The following is a 17103-nucleotide window of genomic DNA, read 5'->3' on the forward strand; positions in this document are numbered from 1 at the left end:
TATTGAGCAGATATTGTTGCAGGGTAGACAAATGAGCTTAGCTAGAACTATCTGTAGGGGAGGAGATTTGCCCCCTCCAAGATGATAAATCTTAGAAGGCAAATTATCTGTCACTACCTCTTCGAATAGGTGATAAGATGAGCCAAGGGATGACAAGTAACTACACTAGCTAAATGCATAATTGCAACACAGAAATGATAAATATATAAAAATTGAATTCATAGGACATTGCAATAGCAAAAGCAGGTTATACCTTTTGGATGGGGAGCTCTCAGGTTCTAGATGCCAGTGCAGGGTGCAGACACCAACGCAGCATGTTATAGTCTATGTGGCCCATAGATAGAGATAGTCCCAAAAATAGGTCTGTCTATAGTTCTTTGTGTGTAGAATTTGTACGTCACCTATGCCCACTAAGACGAGGAAAATTGTTGGGGCTCTATAGGGTCCTGCCTTAGTCAAACCCCTGTTTAGGTGTTTCCACTGCCACGGACAACCAAATAGATAGATTGGAAAAATAAATTGGAACTTGGTAAATTAGAAAATAAATGCAAATGGAAACTAAACTTCATTTAAAAGAAGCTAATTCCTATTACATGCAATAAATACTGGAAGATATTAGAATATTGGAATAATGGAATAATGGAATATTGGAATTAAATATTTAACAATGCAAAGGACTCATTACATGTAAAAGAGATTGGTAAAAGAGAGAGAGAGAGAATGAACATGAATCCAAACCCCTCGTATTTGGATTCATGAGCATGACGAAGCCCACTTGATTGCTTTGTTGGTAAGAAGCTACCACAAGATGATTGTATCTTGATATTGGTAGAGTGTATGTCCAAGAGCATAAAGAGAGTAGTAAGATATCAAGAGCACAATGAGAACCAAGAGCCAAGAACCCAAGATCAAGAACCCTTCAAAATGAGCTAGGAAGGTTTCTTAAACCCAAAAGGGGTGCGGAGAGCCGTTACGGAGAAATGCAAAGCAAAGGACACACATTGGCCAGAGTCTGACTCTCTAATAGATTCGAGATTCGGCCAGCTTTTCGAGACGTTAGCATAGCGCATGGACGTCCCCACGTCGCACTGACATCCATCAAAAAGTAGGCTCAAAGGGGTTTTCAAGGCATTTCAAGGCACCTTGTCTTTCCAGTCCATGATGCCAAACTAACATAATTTTTATCATGGATTCATCATAAATGCACTAGGCGCATTTTAGGACACTACATTTTGCCCCCATTTTAGTGGACTGATCGGCTATAGGGATCAAAGGGATCAGTCACACTAAATTAGTTTAGAAAGGTATGTTCACTGAGCTCATGCAGTGCAATAAATGCAGTAGATGCAATAAATAATTAGCCAAAAAGGATATTGTAGAAGCTGCAGGGTCGATTCAGTGATCATGAGCAATGCCCTCAAGTATCCATGGGGAAATCTAGTGTTTGGTATGATGAATTCCATACTGCAAGATTGGAAATGTTGTTAGCATGGAAAATAGAGGAAGCTACTTCAGTGAGAAGAATGCTTAAGGAGCTTTAGTATGGATAGTAGAGAAAAATCAGATGAAGGTGAGTATATGCCCCTTCATGTTTTACCCCCAATGAGGTAGGGAAAATAAGAAGAAAAATGAGCCAAAATTTGTCCAAAAATGGGCAAAAGCCATTGCGGGCAAAAATTAGGCTATATACTCAAAAGTGGGCCCCAAGAAGGGTCATTGTTACTATTCACTACAAGCGTTCAAGCAAATATTTGCATAGAATCTAAGAGAAAATGCCATGCAGATGAGAGCTTAGGGCTAGCAGGATCGAGGAGTTGCAGACTGTGGTCAAGCAGGGCAGTGAGCCCGATCAAGTATGACTCAAAACATCCATTTTGTAATTTTAGTGGCCTTTTAGAGTATTTTGGGTGGATCACTGCGCAGGCATCCCTGGGATGTACTATCATTTGGTATGCATGCCTGCATCTAGGATAGGCACATTTGATCAGACAACACATTGTAGTCCTAAAGGAGCGATGTCATCTTTTGGGCGCGTAGTTGTCTATTTGGAAAATGGAATCGAAACTAATGCAAAATTATTTATGTGTAGACATTGCCCGAGATGCAGGAGAATACATTAGGGCACCAGTTGCAGACGTTGCTGATTTAGGAAGATGAGTTATCAGTTGTCAATAGATGACTCCTTTGCAAGGTTAGTTTATGGTGGATATATATGTTGTCGAAGTTCTAGTTCCATGCCCCCATGCTACGAGCATTAATGGAGAGGTAGGACATAGATACCATTTCTTTTTACCTACCCATAGGAGAGATGATGGTGATACTAGTCAATATCTACCACATCCTATGGCTTCTTATCTAGGGGGAGCTAGTGTCACCAGTGATCATTTTCGTAGACACCTAAAAATGGTCAACGCTTGCAGGATCATACTTTAACATTTGCGCATTGCCTCATTTTAGGCTTTTGCATTGCATTAACATTTCTCCTATGTCACGCACTTGGTTTTTTATCATTTGTGAACATCGAGTCATTCTTCTACGTTCTTCATTCATCTCGCTCTCAAATTTGGTCTTGTTGACAACACTATCCAATCATGATTTTGATCGATTTTATCCTGTCACATCAATGTGTGTGCTAATTTGTCATCATTTTGGACATTGTCAATCCTAATTAGGGTTTTGTCCTCTTATCAATCTTGTTGATTTGTCATCGATCGTGGTCATTTTCAATATTGTCATTTTGCAATCTATTTTGTCATCAATTCTTGTCCTCTTGTTCGATCTTGTCATTTTGCGATCGATTTGTCATCGATCGTTGTTTGTCTCAATTATGTCAATTTGGATAAGTTTGTCATTGTTCCTCGTCGATTGGCACATTTTCTCAATCAAATCATTTATCACATTGATCATTTATCAATTCAAAATCATGGTCGAATCGACATCAAATCAATTTTATATCAAGACCTAATTGTCGTCCTTGCATTTCTAATTTAACCTTGTTTGTCATTTTCTCTCCATTTTCCCTCTAGGTTAAATAATTTATTTATTTATCCTAAGTCTTCTTGTCACAATTAAATGTTTATTTAATTGACTAATTAATTCCTCCTATTTTTGTAAATTAATTAATGAATGAGAAATTATTAATTAATTTACCTAATTTTCATCAATTTCCTAATTTCCAAGTCATTATTTCCAACTTAATTTTCTAATTTCTCCTAAATGTCTATTTCTATTTCAAATTCTTGTCATAAGTCCTTGCATAGCAATTTGTCATAAATTGTCATAAAATCCTTGCATAGCAATTTGTCATACACTTGTCATAACTTTGCTATTCTTGATTTGAATTTCTATTCGAATCACTGTCATGCTAATTTGATCATTTCTCCAATTTATCTATAAATTGGATGAATTTCTTCAATCAAAGCCCCCGGATTCTTGATCCCTAATCAGATTATCGAATTTATAATCAATCACGCTTCGAGTACTTTTGAGCAATTTTCTTACCTACTTGCTTTCAATCATGTGTGTGTACTTGTAGGTGAGATCCACAACAAAAACTATTTGGAGAGGAAAGAAGAACAATGGAGCCGCATGAAGGAAGCATTCAGATCTGCATATGGTTTGCATAGTATTTACTTTTGAATGTTTTATCTTTATGTCTTTATTGGATGTAATTAGGATAGATCATTGCAATAAGCTTTCGTGATTGAGCTATGACTAATATTCCTATATTGTTTGTGATGATTTCTAATTTCCTATGCTACAATTTCTATAACAGGGCTAGGTAGATAGTAGGAGTCGGCCTTGGGGTGGAGGGTAGATGTCACAAGACACATGTACCTATGAGCACTGGGGCAGAGACGAGTGCCAATTCCCTTTGTATAGTGCATCATGATTGTTACCATTGCATGAAAGGTGTTGACAGATGGTCGTGGTTCAAAGCTAGCAGCAGGTTTTGTCCCTTTGATATGGGAGATGGAGGAGAGGCAGATAGTGTATGCATGGGGTCATAGCATGTTGGCCCATTTATATTATGACATCTCTCGACACGTGCACCATGAGTACCACAACCTCACAGCGTGCACTCTCTTACAAGTCTGGGCCTTCGAACACATCACTTGCACGCGGCCAGTTGGATTCTTGGTGTCGATGCCATTAGACATGCCACGAGAACACGCATATCCACTACAACATGGAGGATGGTGGACGAGAGAACTCACCTACTAGAGGGTGAACATCAACCATATTGGGATTAGAGATGTGATCTGGTAGCCATACCGTGACATGGGGGTCTGGACCATAGACTGCACTCAGCTTTCATGGATGCAGAGAGACAACTTCCTACTCGCTACTAGGACCATGTGCTGATGTCGTACTATTGGCGGTGATGCATGTGGTAGTTTGGGTAGGTATAGACTATCCCACCTGTTGCTCCAACCTACACACAATCAGCCAGGAGTGTGTTACAGCCACAGGACCTACCCTGTCCCACCCTCGAAGATGTACAGGACAATTCGTAGGGGAGTGACGATGACAACATCACTCCATAGCTTGACATAGATGATGTCAGAGTCACACCAAGGTTCGTAGGCTATTGGAGTAGGGTAGGTCTGGAACCATTCTTCCTACTAGATGTAGAGGGAGGAGACACTGGAGCTCTTGTGGGAGATAGTGACGGTCAAGCCTCCATGAGTGATGAGGGTGAGAGGCCACATCAGAGACAATGAATGAGGAGTCCTAGTCCAAGATGAGTTGTACCAGCTACTAGGGATATTCCACAATTTACAATTGCACCACTAGGTGCACCATGAGTGCGACCAGTAGTAGTAGCAGCTGTGGAGGGATCCTCTAGCAAGGTGCCTCTACAGGATCCATACTGGCATAGGGGCGATCCTGGTATGTAATACTTTCATTTGCTGTACTTTAGTCTTTTCTTTGTATATGCATAGATGTAGATATTTTTGGACATGATGGATATCAATGTGACATATTTTGTGTCTACCAAAAGCATAGGCAAGTGGTTGAGCTTCATCCACCAGGTGCTTGCAGAGGTCATCCCTTGATGTGCAGACCCAAGATCCTATATTGAACACCTACCAGCCCCTCTAGGTAGCAGAGAGATATGTGTAGTTGTTTGATCCTATAGCATGGCTATGGACAACATATGAGGATGGTCGAGTACAGTTGGTGCAGGGAGAAACACAGCTAGTCACTATGACAGGGCAATGGGATCAGGCCCTACAGGAGGTCTGCATTGTTCTCAAAGAGAGAGACTAGGTGAGGACACGAGCTGAGAGTGCTAAGAGGGCATTTGACGCTCTACAAAACCAAGTTGATGACATTTGACGATAGCTGAAAGATGCATGACAGGGCACCGTAAGTCACCTAGACCACCCTCGAGTGCGTCTGCTAATGGCAGACCTTTAGGCGTCACACCAGCGAGAGATGGCAGCATGGGAGGAGTTGATGACACAGTGGGAGACTATGGCTGAGTTATGAGGAGAGATAAGGGGCCTGTGATCACAGAGCATGATGGTTGTGGGATCATAGTCAACCTTAGTCGGGTAGCCTCCTTGCCGATATCAGTATTCTCTAGCGCTAGTGACCTTGGAGACATGGCCACGAGACCAGCCATGACATATTTTTGATTCATTCCATGTACAACATTTTTTTTGGTATATATACACAAATGTATTCATGTATATCAGAGACACATATGATAGCATCATGTGTTTTTGTAGTGATGTGATACATGTACATTGATATGATACATTGACACACATATATATGAGATTCAATAGTGTGGATCTATCTTATGTTTTCATTGATGGATGATGTTGTTATTTTAAATTATTATGTGATGGAAGATGTAGAGTTATATGCTTATCATGATTTAATTTACATATGTTCATACGCATGATTAAATCTTATGACGATCTATATATATGACACATGTACATGCATACACACACACGTGGATGTAAGAATGCATAGACACTTCATAAAACAAAAAGGAATGTCGCATCGATGAAGGTTATGTGTTAGGACGCGGTCCCTGTAGACACCTAAAATTAACATTTAATTAATTTAAGCTTGTCAACACAATTAATTGATTTAATTGTGTTATCCTTATTCCTCCTGGTAATTAATTAAACCTAATTTAATTAATCTTGTCACTATTTATTAATTTATCAAATAAATTAATTATTCCCCTATTCTTCTAAAATCCCCTCCAATAATTATTTCCTCTAAACCCACTCAGTTAATTAATTTAAATTAAATTAACCTAATCATGTGATTCCTACAAATCACTTTTTCCTAATCCTACTCAACTTAATTAATCCTTCTAGAACCTCTCATAATTATGCTTATCATTATTTCTCCAATTTTAAATTCCCACGCATGTTACATCAACATTGAGTCTCTCAAATAAATTCAAATTTCTTTGAATCACTCAATGCATCCTTATTTTGGAATTTTTAATTCCTCATTTTGAAATTCAAATTTCCTTTCCCCCCTCTTCTCAAGGAATTTAATATTCCTATTTATTTTCCCAAGGAACCCTTGATCCATGCCTTCTATCTCAAATAAATCTCAACCCTCCATAAGAAAATCAATCTTGGCCTAGCATTGGCCTCCTCCAATCTATAAGTTGGATGATCATTTCCTCATAAAGGATCCACTTCCTCCATAGCATTATCATTCTGCCCATTTCTCCTCTCTCTTCTTCCTTCAATCTTCCAATCCAAATCCACACCCATCAAGGACCAATCCACTCAATTGAGGAAGGGGCACATTCTTCACTTCACCAAAGGTCTAATCCGAAGGAGAAGGTAGATATTAGCAAGGTATATGTGTTTTGTTTAATGTTTTATGTGTTCTTTGGATTCTAACCATCTAATATTACCTTGCTATGTTTTATGGTTAGAATCCAAAGAAAACATTAAATATTAAACAAACCACATATACCTTGATAATATCTACCTTCTCCTTCGGATTAGACCTTCGGTGAAGTGAAGAATGTGCCCCTTCCTCAATTGAGTGGATTGGTCCTTGATGGGTGTGGATTTCTTCTCCTTTTCTCAACAAGAGGGATTGTATTTGATAGGATTTTGGATGGATTTGGATTGGAAGATTGAAGGAAGAAGAGAGAGGAGAAATGGGCAGAATGATAATGCTATGGAGGAAGTGGATCCTTTATGAGGAAATGATCATCCAACTTATAGATTGGAGGAGGCCAATGAAGGACCAAGATCGATTTCCTTATGGAGGGTTGAGATTGATTTGAGATAGAAGGAATGGATCAAGGGTGCCTTGGGAAAATAAATAGGAATATAAATTCCTTGAGAAGAGGGGGGAAAGGAAATTTGAATTTCAAAATGAGGAATTAAAAATTCCAAAATAAGGATGCATTGAGGGATTCAAAGAAATTTGAATTTCTTTGAGAGACTCAATGTTGATGTGACATGAGTGGGAATTTAAAATTGGAGAAATAATGATAAGCATAATTATGAGAGATTCTAGAAGGATTAATTAGGTTGAGTAGGATTAGGAAAAAGTGATTTGTAGGAATCACATGAATAGGTTAATTAATTAAAATTAATTAACTGTGTGGGTTTAAAGGAAATAATTATTCGAGGGGACTTTAGAAGAATAGGGGAATAATAAATTTATTTGATAAATTAATTAATAGTGACAAGATTAATTAAATTAGATTTAGTTAATATCGAGAGGAATAAGGATAACACAATTAAATCAATTAATTATGTTGACAAGCTTAAATTAATTAAATGTTAATTTTAGGTGTCTACGCCTCACCCCCGCCATAGGCATCAAGGTATCAGGAGCAAGACACATAATACACATAGTATCTATGTAGGTGTGCGACATTGATCCTCTCTTTAAGAGGAGTGTCATCCATGGAGGATAGGCCATAGGTGCCAGAACCATAAATAGAGGTGACGATGTATGGACCTAACCAATTCGGGCTAAATTTCCCTTTTTGGTCAGCCAACACATTAACATTTCTTTGGTTCTCATAAAGAACTAGGTCACCTTTCTTATAGGTCTTAGGTAGCACACTTTGGTTATATTATTTGGATGGAGACTTTTGATAAGATTGAAGATGTTGAAGGGCCATTAAGTGGTGCTCATCCAATAATTCAAGTTGATTTAAACAAAGAGTGCCATAAGAATCATCATCAATAACCCCTTTTAAGGAGATCTGCAAAGAGGGAATCTCCAATTCAAGAGGAATAATAGCGTTGGCACCATACATGAGGTTTTAGGGCATCATTCTTGTAGCCATACAAATACTTGTGTGATAGGCCCATAATGTGTAGATTAACTACAAATGCCAATCTTTACTGTAGGTCTCGGGGACAACTGAGAGGGGGGCTGAATCAGTTGTCTAATAAATTCAAACCAAAATCTTAATAACCAACTTATTTCTTAATACTGGTAAGATAGTTAATTGTGCCAGTAAACAGTGTTAATAGGAAATATTGTACCGGTAAGAATTAATGCATGAAACATAAGCACAAAGTCAACCACAACACATGACACAAATATTTGTACGTGGAAACCCTATAAGGGGAAAAACCACGGTGGGAAACCTTACCCACAATTAGATGATACTACTACAGATAGTAAGTGTACAAGAGGGGTCTACACATGCAAAAAGGCCAACAGCCTAGAGCTCACTGCTCAAACACAAATGGGAGTCACACTGACTACACATGGATGGTTAAATCCAATGAGAATGTACTGCACAAAATAGCATCTTCATATGCTGGATTCAGTACTGGTGTAATGCTGATATGCTTCTACAAAAACCTAGCTTCACCTTCAAATGATGTCTTTGTGTATATCTCTGCTTAATCTCACATATACCTTCTTATAATTCTTTTTCACATTCCACACTTGATCTTACAAATAAGATCTTACATTTATACCATACCCTAAGACCAATTTTAGTAGGTCGGCTCTACAAGATATTACAATAAAACATTTTACAAACAATACAATAACCAATGCAATAACCGATTGAGCATGTCGGCTTAATGCATTTACAACAATAATAAATCATCTCCATAGCGTGCCATGCTGATCTGGAAAAGATAAACCTGTCGGTGTAACCCTAGATAACCTGGACCTATTTGTCGGTGAAAGCAAATATGCAAATAAGAATATACCAATGATATTACTTCAAGGAAAAGTGTCCACATGATGTCTTCGACATTACCAAGTGTCTTCCATGTCATTGCAGGTATTGATGAACATTATATCCTGTCGGTTAACCATATATCGGTGATTGTTGAATTGTTTACTGATTGCCGGTGAATGTTGCTGGATCTCCAAAGTAGGTGTGTTAGCAGGTGTTGACATCAATGACAAAACCATACCAAAATACCAACAATCTCCCCTTTTGGCATTGATGGCAACACAAGATGGAAAAACCATCAACGTGCCAAAATAGAAATGCCAAATACAAAAACCAATTCTCCCCCTGGGAGTAATATGTGTTTACCCAAAGATTTATTTTCAATAACAATCTCTCATACCAATCTCTCTTCAAAAAGATTATGTATTTTTCCATATATCTCTCCCCAAATTTTTTCCATATATCTCTCCCCCTTTGACATCAAATGCCAAAGTCACAAAAAGGTCAAGTTCATACAAAATACCAATCAATTCAATATACTAACTACTCCCCCTGAGAATTAGTTTCCTCATCAAATACCAGAATAAAAGATTTGTCCATTTAATTCTGTCGGTTGATGACAATCATCAACTGTCTAAGTCTCTACCGGTGGAGGTAGGACTCCGAGCTGATCTCTGAGATACTCAAAAGTTTCCTTAGGCAAAGGTTTTGTAAAAATATCTGCAAGTTGTTCTTTAGTATTCACATAAACCAGTTTTATTTCTTTTTCTTCAGCTTTTTCCCTTAGAAAATTCAGTTTGATAGAAACATGTTTTGTTTTAGAATGTAATACTGGATTCTTAGATATATCAATTGTTGCAGTGTTATCACAATATATAGTAATAGGTTCCTTGCATTTTACCTTTATGTCTTTCAACATTTGCTTAAGCCAAAGTACCTGTGTACAATTTGTTGCTGCAACATATCCTGATTCTGCTGTTGATAAAGATGTACAACTCTATTTCTTACTTAACCAAGAAACTAATCTCTTTCCAAGAAAGAATGCTCCTCCAGTGGTTCTCTTTCTATCATCCACATCTCCTGCCCAATTTGCATTTGTGTATGCATATAGATCAAAATTTTCATCTTTAGGATACCATAATCCAAGATTTGCTGTGCCTTGTAAGTACCGGAAAATCCTTTTTACTGCTGATTCATGATTTTCCTTGGGATTACTCTGAAATCTAGAAACTATACATACTGCATTCATAATATCAGATCTGGTTTGTGTCAAATATAGTAAACCTCCTATCATAGATTTGTATCTAGTTGGATTAACAAGTGTAGATTCATCCCTTTGAGATAATTTGTCATTTGTAGTCATAGGTGTGCTTACCGGTTTAGAGTTCTCCATCCCAAATTTCTTGAGTAGTTCTTTCAAGTACTTAGATTGACTCAAAAATATGCCTTTATCAGTCTGTAAAATCTGCAATCCTAAAAAGAATTGTATTTCTCCAATCATAGACATTTCAAATTCATGTTGCATTTTAAGAGAAAATTCTTTGCATAATCCATCTTCTCCTCCAAAGATTATATCATCAACAAATACTTCCATAATCAAAATTTCATCATTAGTTACTTTGTAATATAAATTGCTATCTACATTTCCTTTAGTAAAACCAATTTTTAAGAGATACTTATCCAATCTTGCATACCAGGCTCTTGGAGCTTGTTTTAGTCCATACAGAGCTTTTCTTAATCTACAAACCATATCATTGTTATCTGTCAAATAAAATCCATCAGGTTGTTCAATATAAACTTCTTCTTCAAGATCTCCATTCAAAAATGCACATTTAATATCCATTTGATAAACTTTGTAATCCTTGTGAGCTGCAAAGGCTAAGAATAACCTAATTGCTTCAATTCTAGCTACCGATGCAAAGGTTTCATTGTAATCAACTCCTTCTTTCTGAGAATATCCCTTACACACTAGTCTTGCTTTATTCCTAACAACCTTACCATCTTCATTGAGTTTGTTTCTAAATACCCATTTGGTTCCAATTACATTTTTATTTTTAGGCCGGGGAACTAATGTCCAAGTATTATTTTTCTCAATTTGTCCTAATTCTTCTTCCATGGCTTTAATCCAAAATTTATCTTCACATGCCTCATTGATAGATAATGGTTCAATTTGAGAAATAAGACATACCTCTTCATTTGCCAATCTTCCTCTTGTCATGACTCCTTTAAATTTGCTTCCAATTATCTGATCTTCAGAATGATTCAGTCTTACATACCCAGGTGTCTTAGTCTATTGTTGTTCTTCAATTACTGTGGTATCCTCTGATGATACCGGAGTAACTGGGTCATCATTCTGTACTGGTGGATTTACTGTTGGTTCATTTGTCATAATTTTTGTTACTGGTTCAGAGTCTATATACCTTGAACTTCCTCTGAATTGTTCATCAATCTTTACATTTGTACTCTCAACAATTTTTTGTAATCTTTTATTAAAACATCTATAAGCTTTACTCTTAGATGAATAACTAAGAAATATTCCTTCATCACTTCTAGGGTCAAACTTGCCAATATACTCATCTCTTGTAATATAACATTTACTTCCAAAAATTATGAAATACTTAAGAGTAGGAGTATTACCAAACCATAGTTCATGAGGGGTCTTACCAGTTTCACCTTTGATATGAACTTTGTTGAATGTATAGACATTAGTGCTTACTGCCTCTCTCCAATACACATGTGGTAGATTTGCTTTTGATAACATACTTCTTGCTGCATCCAAAATAGTTCTATTTTTCCTTTCAACAACTCCATTCTGTTGTGGTGTCCGAGGTGCTGATAACTGTCTTTTGATTCCATTCACTTCACAGAATGTATTAAAATCTCTAGATGTGAATTCTCCTCCTTGATCAGATCTTAAACATTTAATTTTCTTATCGGTTTCATTTTCAACCATTGCTTTGAATAGTTTGAACTTCCCAAGTGCTTCTGATTTTTCTTTGAGAAAAGTAACCCAACACATTCTAGAATAATCATCAATAATTAGCATGAAATATCTATCACCTTGTAAGCTTTTAGTTCTATCCGAACCATATAAATCAGTGTGAATTAAATCAAGAGCATTATTGGATTTTTCTAGAATACTTTTGAAACTAGCTCTAACCTATTTTCCAAATTGACATTCCTTGCAAATTGTATTATGAGGTTTCACAATTTTAGGTAGATCTCTAACTGCCTTAGAAGTACTGATTTTTACCATGCAATCAAAATTTACATGACATAGTCTTTTATGCCATAGCCAACTTTCATCTATATGAGCAATTAAGCATGCCTTTTCACTATTATTCAAATGAAAGATATTACCTCTAGTCCGATTACCGGTTGCAATTTCCCAACCAGTTCTATTCATGATTTTGCATTTTCCATTTTTAAATTTTAACTGAAAACCTTTCTCAACTAATTGACCAACACTTAAAAGATTATGTTTTAATCCTTCAACATAGTAAACATTGTCAGTGTTATGTTTACCATCAAGAGATATTGAACCCTTACCTTTGATTGAACAGGCTTTGTCATCTCCGAATCTTACTAAACCTCCATTGTATTCTTGAAAGTTCAAGAATTTACCTTTGTCTCCAATCATGTGATGTGAGCATCCGGAGTCAATAATCCATTCATCCTTTGATTCAACTTTAGCTCCTAGGGCTTGTTCTACCAGTGGAGCAATAGGTACCAGTTGATCTTTTGTTATAGCAACAAAGACCCATCCATTGTCTGCTGGATCCTCATCAAAATCATCAGTCACACCTTCATCAACAATGTAACAAGATTTATCTTTGTTTTTCTTAAGTCTGTATCTCTGATATTTAGGATTAGATTTGTATGTTCTTCTAGCTTCTTCTCTTAGTCTAGCATGTCTATCAGGGCATCTTGAAGCCATATGACCAATATTATTGCAATTGAAACATTTAAAGGGTGCTTTACCTTCATAATTACTTCCAATTGGACCTTTTGGCATTTTTCTTGCAAATAGTTCTTCAAGCTCGTCATTCTCCTTTCTGGTTTCTTCAATTTCTCTTGCATAAAAGGCTCTCCAGTCTGATTTGTCAAAAGATGGAGTAGATGATGTTGATGCTTTGAAGGCCAAATCAGTTTTTATAGCAACAGGACCAAATTCCTCTATTTCAAAAGCTGAAAGTTTTCCAATTAATGTATCCCTAGTTACTGATGTATTAGGCATTGTTCTCAACTCATTAATAGTAGTAACCTTCATTTTATATGCCGGTGGCAAACCTCTTAAGATTTTTGAAACAATCTCATCTTCACTCAAGGTTCCTCCACAACATTTGATACCTAAAACAATTTCATTTACTCTTTCCATAAAAGCAAAATTTCTTTCATCTTCTTCCATTTTCAGATGTTCATACCTGACTCGGAAGCTTTCAAGTTTTGCAATTTTGACTATGGAATCACCTTCATTCAGTGTTTCCAAATGATCCCAAATAGCTTTTGCAGTAGATCTATCTGATAATCCCATGATTTGTTGATCTTATAATGCGCTCAAAAGCGCTTCTCTTGCTTTGCAATCATTTTCTTCATCTTTACCTAGAGTAATAGGAGCAGGCTGACCAGCTACAGCAGCAGTATAACCATTCTTAGTAACTTCCTAGATGTCTTTACCAATGCAATTTAGATGTGTCTCCATTCTGATTTTCCATATTCCATAGTTGGTTCCATCAAGTTTAGGACTATACTTCCTGAAATAATTAGTAGACATTGGATCTCCTCAAGTTGTTAAACTTTTGCAAAAGAGGACCAAAGCTCTGATACCAATTGTAGGTCCTGGGGACAACTGAGAGGGGGGGGTGAATCAGTTTTCTAATAAATTCAAACCAAAATCTTAATAACCAACTTATTTCTTAATACTGGTAAGACAGTTAATTGTGCCGATAAACAGTGTTAACAGGAAATGTTGTACGAGTAAGAATTAATGCATGAAACATAAGCACAAAGTCAACCACAACACATGACACAAATATTTGTACGTGGAAACCCTTTAAGGGGAAAAACCATGGTGGGGAACCTTACCCACAATTAGATGATACTACTACAGATAGTAAGTGTACAAGAGGGGTCTGCACATGCAGAAAGGCCAACAGCCTAGAGCTCACTGCTCAAACACAAATGGGAGTCACACTGACTATAGATGGATGGTTAAATCCAATGAGAATGTACTGCACAAAATAGCATCTTCATATGTTGGATTCAGTACCAGTGTAATGTTGATATGCTTCTACAAAAACCGAGCTTCACCTTCAAATGATGTCTTCGTGTATATCTCTACTTAATCTCACATATACCTTCTTATAATTCTTTTTCGCATTCCACAATTGATCTTACAAATAAGATCTTACATTTATACCATACCCTAAGACCAATTTTAGCTGGCCGGCTCTACAAGATATTACAATAAAACATTTTACAAATAATACAATAACTGATGCAATAACCGATTGAGCATGTCGGCTTAATGCATTTACAACAATAATAAATCATCTCCATAGCGTGCCATGCTGATCTGGAAAAGATAAACCTGCCGATGTAACCCTAGATAACCTGGACCTATTTGCCGGTGAAATAAAATATGCAAATAAGAATATACCAATGATATTACTTCAAGGAAAAGTGTCCACATGATGTCTTCGACATTACCAAGTGTCTTCCATGTCATTGCAGGTACCGGTGAACATTGTATCCTGCTGGTTAACCATATATCGGTGATTGTTCAACAATTTACTGATTGCCGGTGAATGTTGCTGGATCTCCAAAGTAGGTGTGTTAGTAGGTGTTGACATCAATGACAAAACCATACCAAAATACCAACATTTACCATGTTTAGTGATGGTCTTGCATTAAATTTGTTCAATGGTTTTGTTAGATTCTTTCGCTTGACCATTAGATTGCAGGTAGTAAGGTAAAGAAAAGCAGTGTTGAATGTGAAATTTTTTGAGAAACTGCTTAACCTCCTTATTCTTAAAAGGCATACCATTATCAAGAACAAGGGTAGCAGGAAAGCCAAATCAAGAAATGATGTTATGCATGATGAAGCCACAAATCACATTAGCGATAGTCAATCTTAGCGGGACTACCTCGACCCACTTTGTGAAGTAATCTATAGCGGTGATAATGAAGATGTGACCTTTAGACAAATGGGGAGATATCTTACCAATGATACCTAATCCCCAAGTCTGGAAAGGCCATGGAGAGACCTGACTATAGAGCTCCTACTTAGGGGCTCAAATCAGGTTGCTATGTTGCTAACATTGGGGGCACTTTTTGACAAAGGCAAAGGAATCTTGTTCCATCATTTGCCAATGGTACCCCATGCAAATCAGTTTGTGTACCAAAGACTTTCCTCCAAAATTCCCACCTCCAGAACCTGAATGGGCTTCCTGAAGGGCAAGGGGGATCTCAGCTTGTGTTAAACACCACAAAAGAAGATCATTGTATGATCTCCTATAAAGCACGTTAGATAGGATAATGTAATGGTTGGCTAGCTTCCGAGTCTGCACATGCAAACTTTTGTTGGCGTCATCAAGAAAAAATTTGATTTTTAAATAATTAAAAATGTGTGCAAACCATTCTCCCAAATCGACATGGGAACACATAAGGTTGTCAAATTGAGTTTGATTAGATACAGCTGGAGAGTGGAGGACTTGTACCACAAAGCAATATTTGTCCTAACCAAAGTCGAGGCCTACTAGGGAAGAAGTGTTTGCCATTGCATCCGCATGATGATTTTCCCTCTGTGAGATGCTATCGATCGTGTAAGTAGCGAATTGCTTCAGTATGGCCAATACTAAATCCTTATACTAAGATAACTTCAATTGTTTAACACGATAGGCACCCATCACTTGGTTTACAATAAGTTCATAATCTCCATGGATTTGGATGTTCTTTACTCCCATGGCAATCACGGCACAGAGTCCTGCTATCAGGGCCTCATACTTGGCGATGTTATTGGTACAATGGAATTCTAAATAGAAAGAAAGAGGAACTGGCTTTCCTTCAGGTGAGACAAAAACCACACCTGTGCTTGAGCCAGTTTGACACCTTGAACCATCAAAATACATGTCCCATATAGAGTCTTGCTCAATGATTAGAACATCCTCATTGGGGAAGAGGTCTAAGGTGGGGAAAGGCTTGTCTGAGGGGGCGTTAGCTAGTTGAATTGCAATGACCTGCCCTTTAATTGACTTTTGAGTTATTAAGTGAAGTTTAAACTCAAAGAGAAGCATCACCCACTTGGCCAGCCTTCCTGAGAGATCAAAATTTGCAAAGAGGTGCTTGAGGATATCATTCTTATCAATGACCCATGTTTCTACATGAAGGATGTAGTGTCTCAGCTTTTGAGTTGTGAAGACAAGAGCTAAGCATAATTTTTCCATAGTAGAATATTGAGTTTTGTATCCTATTAATGTGTGGCTGATGTAATAGACTTCTATTTCTTGCCCTTCATCATCATGTTGGGCCAATAATGCCGCCAAAGTGTGAGATGAGGCTGAAATATATAGGAATAAAGGCCTATCAGACACAGCTTGTATGAGGATAGGAGGATTAGCTAGGTAACCCTTGATGGAATCAAATGCTTTTTGACATTCTTCATTTCATTTAAAATGGGTATCTTTCTTCAACAGTCATGTAAAAGGGAGGGTAGGATCAGCCAATTGTGTCATGAATCGACGAATGGTATGTTTTTTCCCCTATAAGCTACAAAGCTGATTGATATTATTAGGTGGAGGCATGTTCACAATTGCATCAATCTTATTTGTGTCTATTTTTATTCCATGACAAGAGACAATGAATCCTAGAAGCTTCCCAGCATCAACACTGAAGACACACTTAAGAGGATTCAGTCTCAGTTTATACAACCAAATTATTTCAAA

At 37.2% G+C, this 17103-nt stretch overlaps 1 protein-coding gene across 1 annotated transcript; it reads right to left on the bottom strand.

Annotated features, from left to right (window-relative positions):
- Positions 1 to 16029: 16029 nt before the first annotated feature.
- LOC131876682 (uncharacterized) lies at positions 16030 to 16605 on the bottom strand. Its single transcript, XM_059222138.1, has one exon. The coding sequence runs from the start codon at positions 16603 to 16605 to the stop codon at positions 16030 to 16032; it is 576 nt and encodes a 191-aa protein (XP_059078121.1).
- Positions 16606 to 17103: the final 498 nt, after the last annotated feature.

The sequence above is a fragment of the Cryptomeria japonica genome, chromosome 6, assembly GCF_030272615.1.
Source record: "Cryptomeria japonica chromosome 6, Sugi_1.0, whole genome shotgun sequence".
NCBI lineage: Eukaryota > Viridiplantae > Streptophyta > Pinopsida > Cupressales > Cupressaceae > Cryptomeria > Cryptomeria japonica.